Source organism: Pteropus alecto, unplaced genomic scaffold, assembly GCF_000325575.1.
Source record: "Pteropus alecto unplaced genomic scaffold, ASM32557v1 scaffold125, whole genome shotgun sequence".
NCBI classification, from domain to species: domain Eukaryota; kingdom Metazoa; phylum Chordata; class Mammalia; order Chiroptera; family Pteropodidae; genus Pteropus; species Pteropus alecto.
The window spans coordinates 8,410,719-8,430,409 of NW_006436888.1; the positions used below are offsets into that span (position 1 = coordinate 8,410,719).

Genomic DNA, 19,691 nt, shown 5'->3' on the forward strand with positions numbered 1-19,691 from the left:
ATTTTCGAGTCTTCGGCATTAGCATTGTGGATGGTCAGTGGTGAGCAACAAAAACGTTCAAGTTACAAGTTCATCAGCTTTCTGGGAAAATGGAAATTTATTACTTAAATATTTTTCATCGAACCTACATTGAGTTTAATTTCATTGCTGCCTAAAGAGTTTATCAAAATAAAGCATCGCTCCCCCACCAAACCCCCAGTAAAAAGAGAAGAAAGGAAACCCTGTTAATTTATAACAGGGGTTGCCAGATTGGGCCCGTTGCCTGTTTTTGTATGACCTATGAGCTAAGAATGGTTTTTACGTTTTTAGATGGTCGGAAACAAAAGAATGTTTTGAGATGTGAAGATTATATGGAAATCAGATTTCAGGATCAATAAAGTTTTATTGGAACACAGTCAGGCCCCATCATTTACCGCATAGTCTGACTACATTCCCCTCGAGTTGCCACAGAGACTGTGGTCCCCAACTCCTAAAATATATACCACAGCCCTTCACAGACAAAGTGCCAGCTCCTGACTTCCTCCGTTCAGCAGACGAGAAGAGCAGCGGCGAGAGCGTGTGCACTGCTCTCTCACAGTCTACTGCAGAACTGGCCCAGCTCCTTTCCACACCTGTTCACACACACCCAGGCTTCCCGTGGCCATGGCTCACCCGTGGCTCGACAGCTTCGTACGTGCCATAGGCCAGGGCACCAGCCATCTGCTCAATGCACCAAATGGGCAGCAGCTTCTAATACTTTTCCTGCCGCCAGCTGAGATCGGAAGGAGTTAAGGGTGCTGGGCTACCATACTGGGGAGCACCTGCATGCAGGCGGTAGGATGGGCGGGGCTGCTCACATTTCACCTGGAGAGAGATGGAGGAAGAGTGATGGGTTATCCTTGTCATCTCCCAAAGTGACCGTGCATCCCACACAGCATCACACGAGACCGTGGCAGATGTTAGGGGAACAAAGTGAAGGCCCGCTCCCCAAACCCACTCTGGCTTCGTAGTTAAGGCGGCGGCAGCTGACGAAGGTAACACTTGGTGATGATAACATTATCGATCATGGTAATACTTTGTTTAAAGGTGGAAGTCTGGGATTATTGCTATACCAATGAAGCAACAGGGTTAAGCTGCTATTATCCCTGGTAACCCCCCCATAACATGGTACATGGTCACCCATTTGTGACACCCCGCTCCATCTACCTTCTCCCTCCCTCTGCTCCAGCCCCAGCAGCCTCCTCGCTTCTCGAGATAGCCACCGGGTCACCCCTCATCACCCTCACACCTTCGTTCATGTGTCCACCTCTCAGGGAGGAAAACACATCCTCCCCAGCTAGTTTTGGGGTGATAGAAAGCTTCCGTATTGTGATTTTGGAAGTGGTTTCACAAGTGTACACATCTGTCAAAATTCATTGACTTGTACACTTAATGGGTGCAGTTTGTATTATATGTAAATTAAACCTTGATAAAGTTGTTTTTAAAAATGGGCTGCAGAGAATTTAATAAAAATGTGTGTGTGGCAATGGTTTTATATGTTGGATTAAGATCTATGCCCATTTGAAAAGTCTCATGACAGTAAAAGAAAATAATAAACATTGATTTTTCTGAGTAAGGATCATTTTGATCAGTCAGCAAAATTTTAACTTAGTATTTCTTGAGAGAACATGGTATTCTGTTTCTCAAAACTTAATTCTCAAATTAATTTTAACAGGCAGGACCATTTTTAAATCTTCCGTTTGTTCATAATTTATTTTATTTGCACTTCTTTGCCTTTGAAGGTATTTTTATGTTTTAAGCAGTTTTACAGCCGTTTTGTGAAGTAAGCGTATTAAAAGGATAGTGTTTAATCCGTGGGGCTAGTTTGTAGGTTTATGCATTCATGGGTTCTATCCTGAGACAATCTGTTTAGAGCCGTGAAATGGGTCCCATTTGGTCTCTAAAATCAAATTGCGTAGCTCTTGCTGCTTTTCCTAACGCTTGTCTTTGGCCCGTACATCACCGCCTGCAGGCATGACAGGTTTTCAGACTCTAGAAGTCAGTGGTGCTCACCGTGGCTTGATTTAAACCGTGACATTCATGCTCCGTGGGCCTCGTGGTCACGCCCCGCCTGCACCCAGTGAACCGCTAGCCGCCGAAGTGGGGTGTCTTTCATTCCACAGACTCTCCCCCTCCCATGCTGACTACTTGCTTTTCTGCCCCAGGGGACCATCAGCGTTGGCATCGATGCCACTGACCTTTTCGATCGCTATGAGGAAGAGTACGAAGATGTGTCCGGCAGTGGCTTTCCACAGATTGAAATCAACAAGATGCACATATCCCAGTCCATCGAGGTATTGGCACAGACGCCTCCGCGAGGGCAGCGCGCGGGCTAACGAGGCCATGCACCAGGCCGCGGGGCGGGCAGAGATGCTCAGGGTTCCTCATCTTTATTCACGAAGGGTGCAGTGAGCCACTTGGAAAAGGGCTCCGGTCACAGCCTTGTTTGTCACTGCTTTGCTGACGTGTTAGCAGCATGAGTTGGAGAAGCAGGGGGCAGGGCTAGCTTCCAAGGGCTCAGGGCTCTCCAGTCAGGAAGTGCAGGTGGTCTGGGAGCCCAAGGTCATGGTGATCTAGGGGTGAAAGCGGACCTCCCCGGGTAATTCCAAGAACCGGTCTTAATACAGTGTTAATTTGCACCACATGGTGCTGAAAACACCATTCAGCTGGGCCCTGGGGTCACCAGATGTCATCTCTCTGCACACTGGACGTGGCAACGCCAGGCCACTCTACTGAGGGTTGCAATAGGTCTCTGCTTCCTCAACTGTTTATTCTCAAGTGCATCATTCTAGAACATGAAGTCCTAGCTCAGGGGAACTTGCCCCCTTGGAGCTTCCAGAGTCCGTCGGGGCCGTGGGAAGGCACAGTGACGTCTCTGCAGTCTGGTGCTGTCAGCACGCAGAGAACCAGCACTTAGCCCTGTGTTTCCCTGGTGTTTTTTTGGTTATTGTTTTTGTCTTTGTTTTGAAATTTGCCTGTTAAAGCTTTTACAAAAGCATTACTTTGGTGGTCACATGCAGTTCAAATGGCAAAGCGAGGTAATTCTGCTTCTCAGCACACCTGAACTGCCAAGTCACCTGCCTTGTGCTGACTGCGTATTCCTGATGCTGCTGGCCTTGGCACTTGCTGTTGTTTTGACTCCTTTTTACCAGCAAATGTCATTTCCTAGGCACCCCTGACAGCTACAGACACAGCCATCCTCTCTGGAAGCCTCTCGACCCAGAACGGGAATGGAGGGGGCTCCATCAGCTTCGCACTCAGACGGGTCACTTCTGCGAAGGGCTGGGGAGAGGTAAGAATGTCACCTGGCGGGGTCGCGTTGTCTGTTACAAAGCCTTATTTCTGAACATTGACACCCGTCAAGCTGACCCTCAGAATGGCCTGGGTGGGCTTCATCGATGTGTCACAGGGTACCGGAAACAGGGTACCGGATGTCAGACTTCCATAAGTTAACTCTCCCCAAGAGAAAAGCATGTCTCGTGTCTAAGGAGCCCTCTCAGCCTGCCAGACAGCTCAAAGCTAGAATAGGGTTTCCCTGGAGATGCCAATCTCCAAAAATGCAACCGCGGGGAAGTCGGCAGCTGTGTTCCCGTTACCAGCTCTGCCCCGTTCCTGCACGGGTCAGAAGGCAGTGCCTCTGCCCCAGTGCTCCGGGCCACTGATCAGTGGTCATTTCACAGCCGGAGCTGCCAAGCAAATGGAGCTGCATCAAATTAACATTGAAGCGTTGCCTTGAAAGTCACCCAGACTAGTAAATGAGGCAGCCAGAGCCAGCCGGGCCTCCCAGGCCGCGAGTGCAGAACAGCTGATGGGTTCAGTGCCCGAGCCCTGAGAACTGTCTCCAGTCACCTGTGAGACCTGCAGTGGCGAAGCAGAGCACAATAAAAACGCAAAGAAGTGGGCACCAGGTGGGAGGGGGTGGGCCCACACCTGGCTGCCGCGGGTGCTCTGCAGATGCCCGGACGCCTCATGGACGGGGGAGGAGGGTGGGGACCCAGTTTCCCCTTTCAACCTGAGCTCGAGAGGTGAGCGGCGTTTCTTCCGAGGAGCGCCTTTCCGAAACGCCCCACTGGAGCCGTCCCCTTTGGGTCTGTGGGCACGGCCCTCCCCACCTGCCAGAGGTTGAGATGAGATCGTAAGAATCTCCCAGCCCCCGCTTCTGGAGCGCCGGCCGGCCAAGGCGTGTGGCCTTGAATCAGAGGAAGGGACAGCAGCCAGAGGTGCTCGCCTGAGACCCGCGTCGCTGCCGTGAGACGCAGCACCTAATGCTTCCGCTCTTCTCAACAGTTGGAGTTTGGAGCTGGGGATCTGCAGGGGCCGCTGTTGGGGCTGAAGCTGTTCCGCAACCTCACGCCAAGATGGTGAGTGCACACGGGTCCCCTTCGGTGGTCGCTGTGGACTTAGGAGACCAAAAGCTGTGTGTTCCTTGTGTCAAGGGCCTCTGGAGTGGCCCTGCCTGTCCTCCAGGGTCACTGAGGCGGGTCCTGCAGCGCCGGTGCGAGCTGGCAGTGCAAGCGCACTGGGCGGGGCGGCTCCTGCTCTGGCTGCAGTGCCCTCCTCTGTCGGGACGGGGCTCCTGCCCTGCCTGGTCGCAGTGGCTGTGAGTACCCCAGAGACTGGAGGGACAGTGCCTTCATGGGGATGTTCATAGGTCACAGGTCAGCACCGTGACGTATTTATGAGCTTGTGTATTATTCCTTTATCCGCAAGCATGTGTGAAGCTCTGCAAGGGCCATTGTGAGCCGTGGAGCAGCGTGCGAGACCACCTGGTCTCGGGTGGGTGACGTGCTGGAGCTTTAAGCCCGCACCAGCAGTGACGTCACACTGCTAGAACTGTACTTCCCTGTCCCTTCTAGAACAACAGGGTGTCCTTGTTGCCATTGGGAGGGTACCTGTGTGAGCACAGATAAAAGGTGGGTGGTAAACTAAGCCTCTCTCCTCAGAGGAATAAAGCTCAAGGAGTCCCAGGATGGGGGATATGTTTGAGAATAAAGGCCATTTCCCTCCTTTGGATGGGTAGCTGCGTGGCTGCCGTGATCCCTGCCCTCTGGTGTGGTGGTAAAGCTGGGTCACAGGTCAGTCCGCACATGGACAGTCAGGGAAATGTGAGAAAGAGAACGTGGCATCAGGGACAGGAGAAGTCCACTGCTGGTGAGGGTGAGCACAGCCCGAGCAGGGGCAGAGTGCACGGGGCGGGGGCGGGGGGCCTAGGCTCCCTGCGTTGGTTAGAACCCGGCTTCTCCAGCCTCTGTTCCAAGACTTAGGTTCAGTGGGTGTGGGAAGGGGACCAGGGTTTATACTTTCAACCAGAACATCAGGTGAACACAGTGTATTTTATACGTTAGCACTGTCCTAATCTTGTCTGCTTAGGATTGTCACCTCTGAGGCCACCTAAAAGCACAGATTCCTGCCCCCGCCCCCCAGACCCACCGAATGGGGTCCGCATAGGGAGGGCCCGGGAACGGGTCCTTCGCTCGGGCAGAGCCCGTCATTCTGGAGACCAGACGTGCTGAGGGGCCTCTCATCGCGGAAACGTGGCCGTGTGGTCTGGTCGAGCCTCAGAGTGCTCGTCTGCCCCGATGTCACCGGGCTTGGGCCCGGCCGCGCGTCAGCTTCCGCAGCTGTAGAAATGGAATTTCATCGTGGTCCCCAGGGTTTGTCAGACTTGAGGATGCAGATTCATAAACAAGGATGCCAGTTTATTAATGTACAGCATCTGCTCTTAGGGCACCCTAATCCTAGGGTTGAGTCTGGACTATGGGACCTCGGTTGGTGTGGGATCAGCCCCTAGTCAGGCAGAGAGCCGTGGGAGGCTCAGTCCCCGAGCCAGGCCCACCTGGCCGCTCTCTTCCCAAAGTCAGTCTGTCTTGCTGTCTAGGGCATGCTGGATAAAAATGCTAAATCTTAATACTTTGATTAAACAGGCATCTCATTCTTTGTATTTTGATTCTTTTAAATGTCATTTTGTAACTGTCTTGAAATTCTAAGGGCGACTTGATCTCTCTTCTGCCTGCTCGCTCCCCTGGCCCCGGTGTGACTGAAGTGATGTTGTCTATGCGACCCTCTGAGCTAAGAGGGAGAAAAGGGGGTGGCCCAGAGGAGAGTGGGGTCCGTGGGTGTGGCCGTGGGAAGCTGTGAGAACTGTGCAGCGACCACGAGCAGAGTTAATCACATTTATTGTTATTTTAATGGCAAAAGTGACACTTCCAGAGCTGAGCTAGGAGAGAAAGAGAAACTAAATTTAGGCTAGCCAGTGCCCCCGGGCTGTTTACTAGGCTGTCTGCTCACCTTTTAACACCTGAGTCAAGGGCTGTGACTTCCTTTGTTTTTGAAATGAAATAACCCTTTTCAACCAGAAGATGGGGCTGGCTCCCTGGAAACGAACTTCAGAGGCCTTTGTGGGAGGTGGTTTACTGTGTGGCAGGTCATTAACTAACACCTGTAGTGCAGCCTTGTGTCCCTCACGTTGATGAGGTGCCAGAGGAGCTTAACTCTTGTTCAGACCAGAATTGGCTTCGTTACACATCATTTCACTTAAAGTCTCAGACCTGTCGGCAACATTAAGTGACGTCACCAACATCCTGTGCTGGCTTTTCAGGTGGCTGCAGTCAGTAGTACCCAGCTGAGGGTGTACATCAGCATCACCTGGGCAGTCTTTTAAATGCCTGGGCCCCCGCTTGGAAATTCTGGATTAGTTGGTCTGCCGTGGGCTCTGGGCAAGTGGTCCCCAAGCCTCGCTGCACATCTAGAGTCACCTGGCAGGCTTTTAATGCTCCTGGCCTGTACTCCCACCGTCAGAATGCCTGGGAGCAGGGTGACCATCAGTACTTTCTGGAGTAGCCGGCTGATGCCAGCGTGTGGCCAACTTGGGGAACCTCCTGGGGGATTTAACTGGCAGTGGGATCGGATCCACTGGCTGGTAACGCAGACCTGCAGGTGCCTGTTTGGATACAGCTGAAATTGGAATGGGGAGTGGGGGTGCTGAGCAGCAGGGAGGATTGCTGGAAAGATCCTACCCCATCACCCTCCCCCTCCCCCTTACTGAGGAGGCTTGGTCTCCTGCTTCCATGCTGGAGCTGGCCCAGGGATGACAGAAGGGATGACAGGGTCTTAGCCTGGCAGAGAGGAAGGGGCCGAGAACAGCCGGGTGTCATCCAGGACCCTTTCTGTCTGTGTGTCCCCCCAGCTTTGTGACGACAAACTGTGCTCTGCAGTTTTCGTCCCGCGGAATCCGGCCTGGCCTAACCACTGTCCTAGCCCGGAACCTGGACAAGAACACCGTGGGCTACCTGCAGTGGCGATGGGGAATCCAGTCGGCCATGAACACGAGCATCGTCCGGGACACCAAAACCAGCCACTTCACCGTGGCCCTGCAGGTAAGGACTGAGCTCCTCCCACCGCCCAACGTGCCCCTCACAGCCTTCGCCCCGGTCACCCTGCCCGGATCGGAGCACCTGTGGGGGCTCAGGAGAGCAGGTTCCGGTCACCCACTCTCCAGGGTGTTGAAATGCTGTTGGTCCTGGGCTCCCGGGCGCCTGAGCTCCAGTTATCCTAAAGCAGAATGCCTTTTCACGGCTTCCGGTGGGAGAAGCTCACAGAATCGGGGTGGGAGCAGCCACCCCGATCCTGGTTGGTAGGTGACCCCAAAGCAGAATCATACACTCACTCAGATGCCTCCTTGGCCGGGCAGGGGCACAGCGAGAGCGAGCCCACCTTCAGGGCAGCTGCTGCCACGCGGGAATGCAGGCTTGGTGGTGTACTTTTTTCTCATGATAAGGCAGAAGAATGGGTTTTTATGTAAAATCTCCCAGTTTTTATTTTTTATTTATTTATTTTTTTAAATTTCTTTTTTTAACACCTACAGCGCCTGGTCTTCCTAGGTGGTCTCCCATCCAAGTACTAACCAGGCCCGACCCTGCTTAGCTTCTGAGATCAGACGGGATCAGGCACGTTCAGGGTAGTGTGGCCATAGGCAAAATCTCCCAGTTTTTACATATTGGCTACGGGTAAATTGTCACACACTTCGCACAGCTGCCAGACCCGGCCCCTGCCCGGGAGGCCGGCCCACGTGAGCTCGGCAGTGAGTGCGGGCGGCGCGCGTCCGGCCCCGGCCCCGGCCCCAGCCATGTTTCTGTCCCTCCGTCTTCGCAGCTTGGAATCCCTCACTCCTTCGCACTGATCAGCTATCAGCACAAATTCCAGGACGACGACCAGACGCGCGTGAAAGGGTCCCTTAAGTAAGTCCTGGCCCGGGTCACCAGAGCGTGCCTGACCACGGGGTTCCTGACGGTGGAGCCGGCAGGGGAGATGCCCGCTCACTTCGCTCTCTCATGCGTCACGGTTCTCGCAGACCCGGGCCTCCAGGGACCCCGTCTAGTGCAGGAACGGGACCATCGGTGTCCTGGCTATGTCGTGCTCGCTGACCAAGGCGTCAGTCGTGACCCACTCCCTGTGGGTGGTGGGAGGGCAGACGGGAAGGGGTCGGGCCCCCCCTGCCCCCCGCTCTGCATGACCATTGCCCTTGCTTGCTGATTGTGACCTGCCGCCCGCAGGGCAGGCTTCTTCGGCACGGTGGTGGAGTACGGGGCGGAGCGGAAGATCTCCAGCCACAGTGTCCTGGGCGCCGCAGTCAGCATCGGAGTCCCGCAGGGCGTTTCTCTCAAAGTCAAGTAAGCCGAACACAGTGTTCCTGCCACAGGTTGTCTGGCATCTTGGAACCCAGCTGGCTTCACCTGCATCAGGGTGTGAAACAGACTTTGCTTTGTAATTTCACGCTCAGAGGTGCGGTCGCTTCTGTCTTTGGCGTCTAAGCACATGTCAGAGAGTCCCTGAGCCCCTCCTTTACTCAGCGAGGTCTGTGTCTGCTCTCGGAGACCATCCACGTGCCCCACCGCCCACCTTCCAACCCGCCCATGTCTCTCTCGACCCTCTGCCTTCCCCGATGGCCCTGGACGCCCGCCCACCGACACTGCTCCCCAACACCACATGTGCACGCAACATCCTCAGCAGCACAGGCAGCTGAGTGCAGGGTGTCCCCGTTGTCACACAGACCCTTGCTCCCCCTGCTTCAGTGACATCCCTTCCTGCTTTCCAGCCTCTGCACTGCCTCTGGTCTTACCTGGCTGGCTGGTTGCTTCTGGACGGAGGCCTCGCTGTGGTGGGGCCCAGTCCTTGTCTGTGGACTCTCCCCAGGGGTCTCACCGAGCTTCCAGCCTCTGGCCTTAAATACCTCCACGCACGGATGACTCACAGTTAGCCCTCCCCGACATCTCCAGCTTGCCTGTCCAGCTTCATGTTCTGAAGCTCTGCTGGGGTATCTAACAGCATCTCAAACATCACCCGTCTAAAACAGCTCCTGGCCCTCCCCTCACCCTCGGACAGGCATACCCTTCAAAATCTGTTCTGTCTGACGTCTTCCCTGCCTCATCAGAAGGGAGCTCGGTCCCTCCAGGTGTCCTGTCCATGCCCTTGGAGTTAGCCGTGGTCTCTCTCCCACACTAACGGGCCTCAGAGCCGTGTCAGCACGATGCTGACGGCGTGGCCTGAGTCTGACCGTTTCTCACGGCCTCGCTGCTACCCTGTCTCGTGTCTGAACCACTGCAGCATCCCCACTGACCTCACCTGTGTGACACCTGCACACAGGCAGAGTCTTGTTAAAATGTAAGTCAGCATATGTCATCCTCTGCTTAAGACCCGCGGTGACTGCCACACGAGTCCCTGAGGGCCCCCGGTGACCCAGCCCCTCACCGTCCTTCTGGTCTCATGTTCTCCCTGCAGCCTGTGCTCACGCCACCCCTGCCACACTGGCCCCCACACTGCGCCTGGGACACACCGAGCCCAGTCCTGGCTCTGGACGCAGCATTTGCTATTCCTCCATCCCCAGATCACTACATGGCTGGGCCCTTTGATTCCCTCAGGTCTCTGACCAAATGTCACCTAATTGCTGAAGGCAGCCCTTGTCACCTTGGCCCAGGCAGTCCCTTTCCCGGTCACCCTGTTATTCTCTGTTGCACCCAGCTCCAGCTGTCGTAGAGCTTAGAACACAGCCTGGCACCTGCAGCTGTGCCAGGAACTCAGAGAGAGAGGAAACCGACCACATCTCGGTTTCGGAGACGAGAGCCAGCGCAGGTCACCAAGATCGGAGCTGGCATCAGCCGTCTCTCCGCTCGCAGAAGACTTGACAGCAGCTGAGATTTCATGCCCGGCTGCAGAGAGCTGTCCGACTTCTGCAGTCCGATCCCTTGCTCCCCTCCCCCCAGACTGGGACCACTTCCGTGGCACAGTTCTCTGACTCAGTTCGTTTTCGAACACGTCTCCCATAGAGATGTCATCTGACATCAGAATCAGATTCTCGTCCCAAGAATGCCACTCCGGCGCTTCAGAAAGGAACATTTTCTTTTTCTTTTTCTTATTTTTTTATTATGATATTGGTTAACGAAATCCAGTATGTTTCAGGTGTACCATTCAACGGTAAGGCATATAGACATTGCATTGTGTGTTCACTGCCCATAGTTAGATTTCTCTCCGTCACCACATATTTGACCCCTTTTCCCCATCTACCTCCCCACTCCCCGCCTCCTGTTAACGACTAGTCTACTGTCCGTGGCCATGAGTCAGAAAGAAACATTTTCCCTTCAGCCACATTTCCTGTGTCAGCAGGCTGAATTGTCCAAATTATATTTGTATATAAACCAAAGTTTTGCCAGAAGGCACTGGAGTTGCTAACTATTCTCTTATATTTGTTTATTTGGCGAATCACATTACGTTCTGAATGTTGAATCACGTTTACATTCTTGAGGGAAATCCCACTTAGTGATGCTATGTGAGACTTTTTATATATTGCCTCATGTGGTTAGCTAATATCTCACTAAGGATTTTTGCAACTATGTTTATAAGGGATGCTGGTCTATAATCTTTTTTTTTTTTAATTTGTATTTGTCAGGTCTTAGAATGAGATATGCCAGCCTGATAAAATGAGTTAGGAACCGTTCCTTCCACCTCTATTTTCTGAAAGAATTTGTGTAAGATTGGTATTATTTCTTCCTTATGTTTTATAGAATTCACCAGTGAAGTCAACTGAGCACGAGTTTTCTTTGTAGGAAGGTTTTGGTTAATGAATTCTATTTCTTTCATAAATATAGGGCTTTTCCAGTTTTCTGTTTGATCTTATGTCAGCTCCTTAATTTGTAATTTTCTTCTAGGAACTTGTCCATTTCATCTAAGTGTCAAATTTATTAGCAAAATGTTGCTCATAATATGCTCTTATATTTTTAACATCTGTAATTATCTTTCGATAATCTCTCTTCATTCCTGATGTCAGTAATTTGTATTCTTTCTACCTATTTCTTAATCGGTCTGGCTAGGGTACTTAACCTTGCAAAGAACCAGATTTGGGCTTTGTAAATTTTCTCTATTGTTTATCTGTTTCTGTTTAATTGATTTCTGATCTCATTTCTTTTCTTCTTATTTTGGTTTTACTTTGCTGTTCTAGCTTTTTAAGGTCAAACCTTATTTTATTAACTTGAGACTTTCTTTTCTAATATAAACATTTAAGGCTGTATATTTCTCTTTAAGAACTGCTTTACCCAGTCAAAAATTTTGATATCTTTCAAAGTATTTTCTAATTTCACTGCTAGAAATGTATTGCTTAATTTCCAAATACTTGGGTTTTTTCTAAATATCTGATTGTTGATTTCTAATTTAATTTCATTTTGGTAAGAGAACATATTTTGTATGATTCCAGTCTTTTTAGATATATTAAGACTTGTTTTATGGCCCAACATATAATTGATGTTGGTCAGTGTATCAGGTGCACTTGAAAAAAATGTGTGTTCTGCAATTGTTGGTTGTAGTGTTCTATAAATATATTAGGCCAAGATCATTGACAGCATTTGTCAGAAATCAGAATTTCTACTACCGATTTTGTTGGGGAGTTCTATCAATTGCAGAGAGAGAAATGTTAAAATCTCCAGCCGTGATTGTGGAATTCTGTAATTCCTTCTTTTGTCAGATTTTGCTTTGTGTATTTTTAAGTTCTCTTATTAGACACATACATTTCGATGATTGTATCTTCCCAGTGAGTTGACCTTCTTATCATCATGGAGCATCTCTCTATCTCACAGTACTGTCTATCTTGGCACCTGCTTTATCTGATATTAACGTAACAGCCCCAGCCTTCTCATGCTGACTGTTGGTATAGTTCTTGTGTTTCTGTCCGTTTACATTTAACCTGTCTCTGTGTTTATATTTTAAATATCTCTCATACATAGCATATAGTTAGATCTTACTTTTCCATTCTTACTATTTGTTCAGATACTCTCTTGCCTTTTTAAATTTTTTTTTATATAGAACACTTCACGAGTTTGCTTGTCATCCTTGCACAGGGGCCATGCTGATCTCTATATATGTGCTGCCGAAGCGAGTACATCTCTTGCTTTTTAATTGGAGTATTTAATTCGTTAATATTTAATGTAATTATTCATATGGTTGGATTTAGGCCTGTTATTTATTATTTTCTATTTGTCCCTTCTGATTTTTTGTTCCTCTAACCATTTTCCTCTGCCTTCTTCTATGTTAACTGAATATTTTTAGCATTTCATTTTAATTTATCTGTTGACTTTTTAGCTATACCTCTGTGCATTATTTTTTTCCAGTGGTTTTTCCAGAGGTTACAATATACATTACTAATAACCTTCCATCATCTATTTAGATTTAATATTGCATTCCACGTAAAATGAGGAACCTCAAAAACCTCTGGGGCCATTTTCCCCCTTCCCATGTCCTTTATGTCGTGGTCTTCTGTATGTGACATCTGCACACATTATAATCTCCACAGTAGTGTTGTCATTTTGGCTTTAAATTGTCATGTATATGTTAAAGGAATCAAAAAAGTAATAGTTTTGTGTTGATCCTTTTTTTTTTTCTTTTTCCATTTTAGCGTTCCTTACTTATTCCTAAAAATCGGAGTTTTCTTCTATATTAGTTTCTTTGGCCTGAAAAACTTTCTTTAGCTTTTCTTATAGTGTAAGTCTGCCAGTGGTACCCTCTTAGTATTCTGCACCAGAATACATGTTTATTTTTCCTTTATTCTGCTTTTATATTTTATTTATTATATTTTACCTATAAGCATCATTTTATTTTTATTTTATATCACATTAACCTAAAATAGTTCATGGGCATTCCCACCCCAGATCTAAAAATGGTATCACTGCTATAATTTTTAAAGTCAGGTGTATTGAGGTAAAAATTTACATAAATTAGAATTCATCCTTTTTATTGTATAGTTCTGAGTTTTGACAATCATGTAAGTCACGTAACCACTGTCAAAATCAAGATACAGAATAATTCCATCATCCCCCCAAACTCCTCCATGCCCTATGTGTGGCCTCCTAGGCCCTGGCAACCACCAATCTGTTTTTGTTCCTTATATTTCTGCCTTTTTCCAAATGCCGTGTGAATGGAATCATACAGTCGAAGCCTCCTGGACGTGCGTCTGAGACGCATCCGCATCGTTGCATACGTCGGTAGCATGTCCCTTATGACTGCTGTTCGGTGTTGCGCTGTGTAGATGTCCACAGTCTACCAGTTTAAACATATTTCTATTGTTTCCAGTTTTTGACAATTACAAATAAAGCCAATATAGGCATTCATATACAGGTATCGTGTGAACATTAAGTTTTGATCTCTTGGATAAGCACCTAGGAGTAGGCGTGCTGAGTCATATGCTAGGTGTGTGTTTATAAAAGTACTGAGCTGTTTTCCAGAGTAGTGGTTTCTGCCAACCCTTTGTGTGGGTTGTTTTTGTTTTTGTTTTTCTGTTTGTTTTGTTTTTTTTGTTTGTTTGTTTTTTTTTAATATCTAATGATGTTGAGCATCTCTTCGTGGACTTATTTGCCATCCATAAATCTTTTTCAGTGAAGTTTCCGTTTAAATCTTTTGACTGTTTTCTTATTGAGTTGTTTGGTTTCTTATTTTTTGCATTCTATATCAATTCTAGATTTGCTTTCATTATTGAAGGATATTGTCACTGGATAGAATTTAGGATTAATAGATTTTTCTCTTTCAGCACGTTACAATGATGTTCTTCTGTCTTCTGGCCTCCAGTGTTTCTGATGAAGAGTCATTGGTCATTTGAGTCATTATTCCCCTATATGTAATGTGTCTTTTTTTTTTCCTGGCTATTCAATTTTTTTTTCTTTTTTTTTTAGCAAGTTAACAGCAATGTACTTTGATGTGGTTTTGTTGTATTTATGTTGCTCGAGGTTTGCTAAATTGGTGTCCTACATCAAATTTGGCGTTTTTAGGCTATTAAGTCTTTAAAAATGTATTCCTGCCTCATTCTTTCTCTCCTCTCTGGGGCCCTAATTAATAGAGTAATTCGTATCCTCTTCTCGGTGTTGTGAATAGTGCGTTGTAGAGACCCTGTCCTCTGTCATGTTTCTCCAAAAAGTGTTGATGTTCCCTTTAGAAGGGAGTTAGAAGTCAGACTGCAAGCTCAGACTCACCTGTTTGGCAGCAGCCAAAACACCACAATTCTTTTCCCCTTAGCTGGGCCACCGACAGACGAGAGACCAGCCGGGGATGTGCCACCTTTATACACAGAACCTAGGGCTTCCCTGTCGTTGACGTTCCTCTTTGTTCACTGACTTTTGGGGACCTCCCACATCCCAGCTACTATGGTTACCCCAAACTCTGAGCTCTGTTGAATCAATCTAATAGGACCGCAGATTCCAGTTTTAGCATCCAAACGGTAGACTGAGACTTGCCCTGTTTAAAAAAAACAATACCAGGAGACCCTTGCAGTCTCATCCTCTGCGTGCCAGCCCTCCTCTTGGAGCCACCGGCCTTGAGTTGCTGTCCAGTACCTGAAGTTCTGTGTTTGTCGTACATGGTCCTGAGTTCACCTTTGTTGTCTGTGGGATGGTCGATCCAGTAGCAGCTACTCAGCCATTACTGGAAGCAGAACCTCCTTAAGTTGCTAACTTTGGAAATCTTCACACACTTCTTTTGAACAGGTAAATTAAGGACTGGAGTGTGACTCTGTCCCCAGGATACCTGGAGGAGTGTCTGCTCCTGTCTTCTAAGGCCACCTTTGCTCTGGTTAAGCACTAGTTTGTCGCTTTGCCCTTGTGGTCAGCAGGTCCTGGGATCTTTCTGCCTTCACGTACATCACATCCAGCAGCTGAACTTGGGGATGGGGACAGCAAAGGGGAAGCTGACACTGGGCTCCACCCCTCCGGTGGTCTGTATGTCCAAGAGGCTCTCTGCCTGGCACTGGGCCACCGCCCCTCCTCTCCTGGAGACCCGACTCATCTCGGAGGTTTTGTTTTTATTTGCAGATTAAACAGAGCCAGTCAGACTTACTTCTTCCCCATTCACCTGACGGATCAGCTTCTTCCCAGCGCTGTGTTCTATGCCACTGTGGGGCCCCTCGTGGTCTACTTTGCCATGCACCGTCTTGTCATCAAGCCATACCTCAGGGCTCAGAAAGAGAGGTGAGTGTAAAGCATGTCACTGAGACATCACTAAACAGCTCTGTGCCTCAGCGTCCTCACGGTCTTTCAGATGGAGACGATACTAGAACCTACCCCATAGGGTTCTCACTGATTGATGCCTGTACGGGGCTGAGTGTCGGGCCTGGTCCATAATAAGGACTCAGTAAGCGTTAGCAGATCTGCTACCATCACTTTCTCTTCTGTCTCTCACTCCTATTTCCAGAAAGGATTAGTCTGTTAACCAAATTGTCGAGACTTTAAACCATGACCACAAGAAATAAAAAGTTTTTCTTTTTCTCATTCTAACCATTTCTTTTCCGGCACTGAATTCGGGAGGCGTGGGTTCTGAGTTCTCACATGAGGGGCAGGTGTTGACTGTGTCTCAGGCGTCACAGCAATGTAATCTGTTTTGCAGTATTTCATGGATCCTCCAGTGAGGGCATAATATCCACTCTGAGGGGTGGTTTAGAGTCGTCGCTTTGTCGTGATGGAGTTTCATGAATCGTGCAGCTCAGGGAATTGAGGGGAAGGAATGAACAGCGTTCTCCAGGCCCTGCGGCCTTTGGATCGGGAGAGTTCAGGACCCTAATTTCCCAGGAGGCTTGAGGCTTGAAACAAAGGATGTGCTTCATCAGGCCTTCTGACGGGACGGGTGTGTGCCGCCTCGCGTCCCTGTGCTTTGCTGAGAGGAAAGTGTATTTACGTATCTCACGGAGGCTGTGTCGTCCCTCCCAAGAGTGGTGGAAAGTAATCCCGGGAGACTGGTGGTGTCTCCTGTGAGTCTCACCTTCTCCCCTGATGCTGTCAGCTGGAGGTTTCTTCCCAAAGGGCCTGGCAGCGGGTTTCCCGTTCGCCCTGGTGCTGAGGTGGCTGAGAGCCACCTAGGGACAGCGGGGAGGCTGCGTGGGCCTGTGACTGCCAGATTCGCTTGAGGTTATCTCGGAAATACTGTGGAGAGTTCTGGAACTGGGGATGCAGTTAGAGCACAGACTGTTCGCAGGCCCAGTGAGGGCAGCACCGCGCTAATGTGTGCCTTGTGTCTTCTCGCATAGGGAGTTGGAGAAGCAGAGGGAAAGCACGGCCACTGACATCCTGCAGAAGAAACAAGAGGCGGAAGCTGCTGTGAGTGCTGCACGCGCCCCCAGAAGCCCTGGGGCTCCGTGTGAATCCGCGTGCCACACACGCCCGCCCCTCTCCCCCGGAAGCCCTGGGGCTCCGCGTGAATCCGGGTGCCGCACACGCCCGCCCCTCTCCCCCGGAAGCCCTGGGGCTCCGCGTGAATCCGGGTGCCGCACACACCCGCCCCTCTCCCCCGGAAGCCCTCGAGCTCCGCGTGATCGGGTGCTGCACACGCCCGCCCCTCTCCCCCGGAAGCCCTGGGGCTCCGCGTGAATCCGGGTGCCGCACACACCCGCCCCTCTCCCCCGGAAGCCCTCGAGCTCCGCGTGATCGGGTGCTGTCCTGCAGGGCAGGAGCAGTTTCTTAACCTGGGGCTCGGGGGTACTTCCCACCCTGTGTGCTGTCTCCAGGGCCTCCGGTCTCAGGCCTTTCTTCCCCAAGAACCGCACTGGTCAAGTTAGTCTTCACACTGCCCATGGGGCACTGTCCTGGGGACTTCAGTTCCTGTCCCTAAAGATGAGTTGCAGTTGTTCTCAAAAGACATAACGAGGTTTTGTAAAAAGTGGTGGATTTTGTTCTCTTTTTCTTACCTTTAAATGAATAGTTTTTACCTGATGTAAGGTGACAGGTATCTAGGGTAAGTGACAGGGGAAGGGCTGAAATGCCCCAGGCACGTGCTGTGGCTCTGAACAGAGCCGGAGCTCAGTGAGGGCCCTGACCTCGGCTTGCCTTGGTCTTTGCAGGTTCGGCTGATGCAGGAATCTGTCCGAAGAATAATCGAGGCAGAAGAATCCAGGATGGGTGAGAAGGCTTGGCCTCTCTCGGGATCTTGGGACAGGGTGGGCGCAGGGGTCTCTAAGGAGCACACCATTCCTGGGGTCCAGCCGCATCGGGGGGCGGGCGTCGGCCACAGCTCGCCCCTGCCCTGACGCAGCCTGTCCTCAGGGCTCATCATCGTCAACGCCTGGTATGGGAAATTTGTCAACGACAGGAGCAGGAAGAACGAGAAGGTGAAGGTGATCGACGTGACTGTGCCCCTGCAGTGCCTGGTGAAGGACTCGAAGCTCATCCTCACGGAGGCCTCTAAGGTACGGCGCCATGTGTCCACGGGTCCTGGCAGGGAAGGCCTCTGGGGACTGGGGACAGTTGGCCCCAGGGAATGGCCATTTCGTAGCAGCGGAATCCGCTGTACGGGCTGCCGCCCGGCACCCAGGTGCTTCCCGCGTCGGAGCTGTTTGCGTCACTCATTCACCCAGTCACTCGTTCGCAGCAAGCGCTCATCAAGCACCTCCCACGCTGGTACAGCAGCCAACAGGATGTGCGTCTGCCTTCGCGGAGCTGACGTGCAGCTTGTTCCTCGCCCTGCTCCAGGAGCGCGAGGCCACCTCCTGCGCATCTGGCTCAGGCTGGAGCCTGGGGTGCGGATTATAAAGGCGAATAAAAGTGCAAATTAGCTCAGGGCAGGGACCGCTAGCTCCCTGAAGACGGCTAATGTCTCCGGCTGGTGGCTCCCGTGAAGACAGGTGCATGTACGGTACGGGGAGGGGCCTATATTGAAAGGGCAGTCTAGGATGAAATGGGCAGCTTGTTTGAATTTTCGTTTCTTTCTCCTCAAGCTGCAATGTTTGCGTCTTTCTGGGGCAACTTCTGAAGCAAAGTCCAGACCCTTCCACGCTGCCTCTGCAGGCGGCAACGGGCCGTGGCCATGCTGGTCTAAACGGGGCCCAATGGTAGTGTGTGTGTTGCAGGCTGGGCTGCCCGGGTTCTACGACCCATGTGTGGGCGAAGAAAAGAACCTGAAGGTGCTTTACCAGTTCCGAGGGGTCCTGCACCAGGTGATGGCACTGGACAGCGAGGCGCTTAGGATACCAAAGCAGTGTGAGTAGCTGCCCCTTTGAAGTCACCTGTCCTGTGCACAGGCCAGGAGAGGCCCTCGGCCACTGACCAGGGCTGGGAACATCAGAATGTGGGGTGACAGCCGCCCTCCCTCTGTTTTCCACCTGGGAGCAGGCGGGCTTGGGCACCGTGACTCGCTCCGGGAGGTGCCCCTCTCAGGGGTGTCAGCCTGTCCCAGGTGGAATTAGCCCTGCTTGCAGCTGCAGCTCAGTGGCTGGGTGTGAAGCAAACCCAGCCGCTCTGTACATTGCAGAGCCCGCGTCGGCCAGGCGGCCTCGGGCCTGCTGATGGCCGCGCCTCTGTGTGGAAAAAGGCCATGGAAACAGCTGCTGTTCGATTCACTGGTTTGCCTTGTCTTTTACAGCTCACAGGATTGACACAGATGGATAAACTGCGTGAGAAACCAGATTAAAAGAGGCTGCAAAAAATCTTTTCCTGGGAGTCTACAAATTTGGAAGCAGGGAAAAAACCCAGACATCTGATGTGTTTGTTTTATATTATTCCTATAGAAGGCGGTACCCTATCAATTAAGTGAAGGGGACACACAGACACCCCACTTTCGTGGGTGCTGTAGGTAGGACTGAGGCAGCCCCACCTGGACCAGGACCACAGCACAGCCGTGTCTGTCTCCCCAAGGATTATGTCCCTGGAAGGGAGGGCGCCGGCCCCGCCGCCTCTGGCCCCCCCGTCTCCTCCACGAGTGCCGACCGCTGCCACCCAGTAGTTCCTGTCGTCTTGAGGCCGTTACGGAGCCCCACCCTCATGCGGGAGGCGAACTGCTTCTCCTGAACCCCACACTGAACGTGGACAGCCACGGGGCCAGGAAGGAAGGCGGGCGCTCTCAGGAACAGAGGTCTCCCGTCGAGGGAGCATCTGCTGGGTCGGTGTCCCGAAAACCACCTTTTCCTGCCGAAATGTGACTAAGTGAATCCGGAGAGGGTTGTGTGGGTCTATAAATCTGCTTTTTATCTGAGAACGAATGATTCTGGAAATCAGTCTCTTTTTTCCCTCCCAGGACTCCTCCAGTCATTCCTCTGGCACTTGGCTTGGGACAGTGGTGTCACTCGGTCCCAGGGCCCATCTCTGTCACAAGTCGCTTTCCAGCAGCAGCACCCCCCCCACCGCCATCCTGGGAGAAGGCTGTGTCCCTCTCACTGCCCACGC

At 50.8% G+C, this 19,691-nt stretch overlaps 1 protein-coding gene and 1 non-coding gene across 2 annotated transcripts in view; one reads left to right on the top strand and one right to left on the bottom strand.

The window, feature by feature from the left end:
- Positions 1–19,507, top strand: part of DNAJC11 (DnaJ heat shock protein family (Hsp40) member C11) — a 56,104-nt gene extending 36,597 nt beyond the window's left edge. The window contains exons 5-16 of the mRNA XM_006914391.2: positions 2,184–2,312; positions 3,188–3,310; positions 4,306–4,379; positions 7,205–7,394; positions 8,170–8,255; positions 8,571–8,687; positions 15,357–15,512; positions 16,565–16,634; positions 17,375–17,432; positions 17,577–17,719; positions 18,380–18,509; positions 18,892–19,507. Coding sequence (XP_006914453.1) covers positions 2,184–2,312; positions 3,188–3,310; positions 4,306–4,379; positions 7,205–7,394; positions 8,170–8,255; positions 8,571–8,687; positions 15,357–15,512; positions 16,565–16,634; positions 17,375–17,432; positions 17,577–17,719; positions 18,380–18,509; positions 18,892–18,917 — 1,302 coding nt within the window. The 3' untranslated portion in view covers positions 18,918–19,507. The remainder of the gene's footprint in view (positions 1–2,183; positions 2,313–3,187; positions 3,311–4,305; positions 4,380–7,204; positions 7,395–8,169; positions 8,256–8,570; positions 8,688–15,356; positions 15,513–16,564; positions 16,635–17,374; positions 17,433–17,576; positions 17,720–18,379; positions 18,510–18,891) is intronic.
- LOC112481785 lies at positions 7,874–7,992 on the bottom strand. The gene has a single exon (XR_003047044.1). It is a non-coding gene; the product is annotated as a 5S ribosomal RNA (ribosomal RNA).
- Positions 19,508–19,691: the final 184 nt, after the last annotated feature.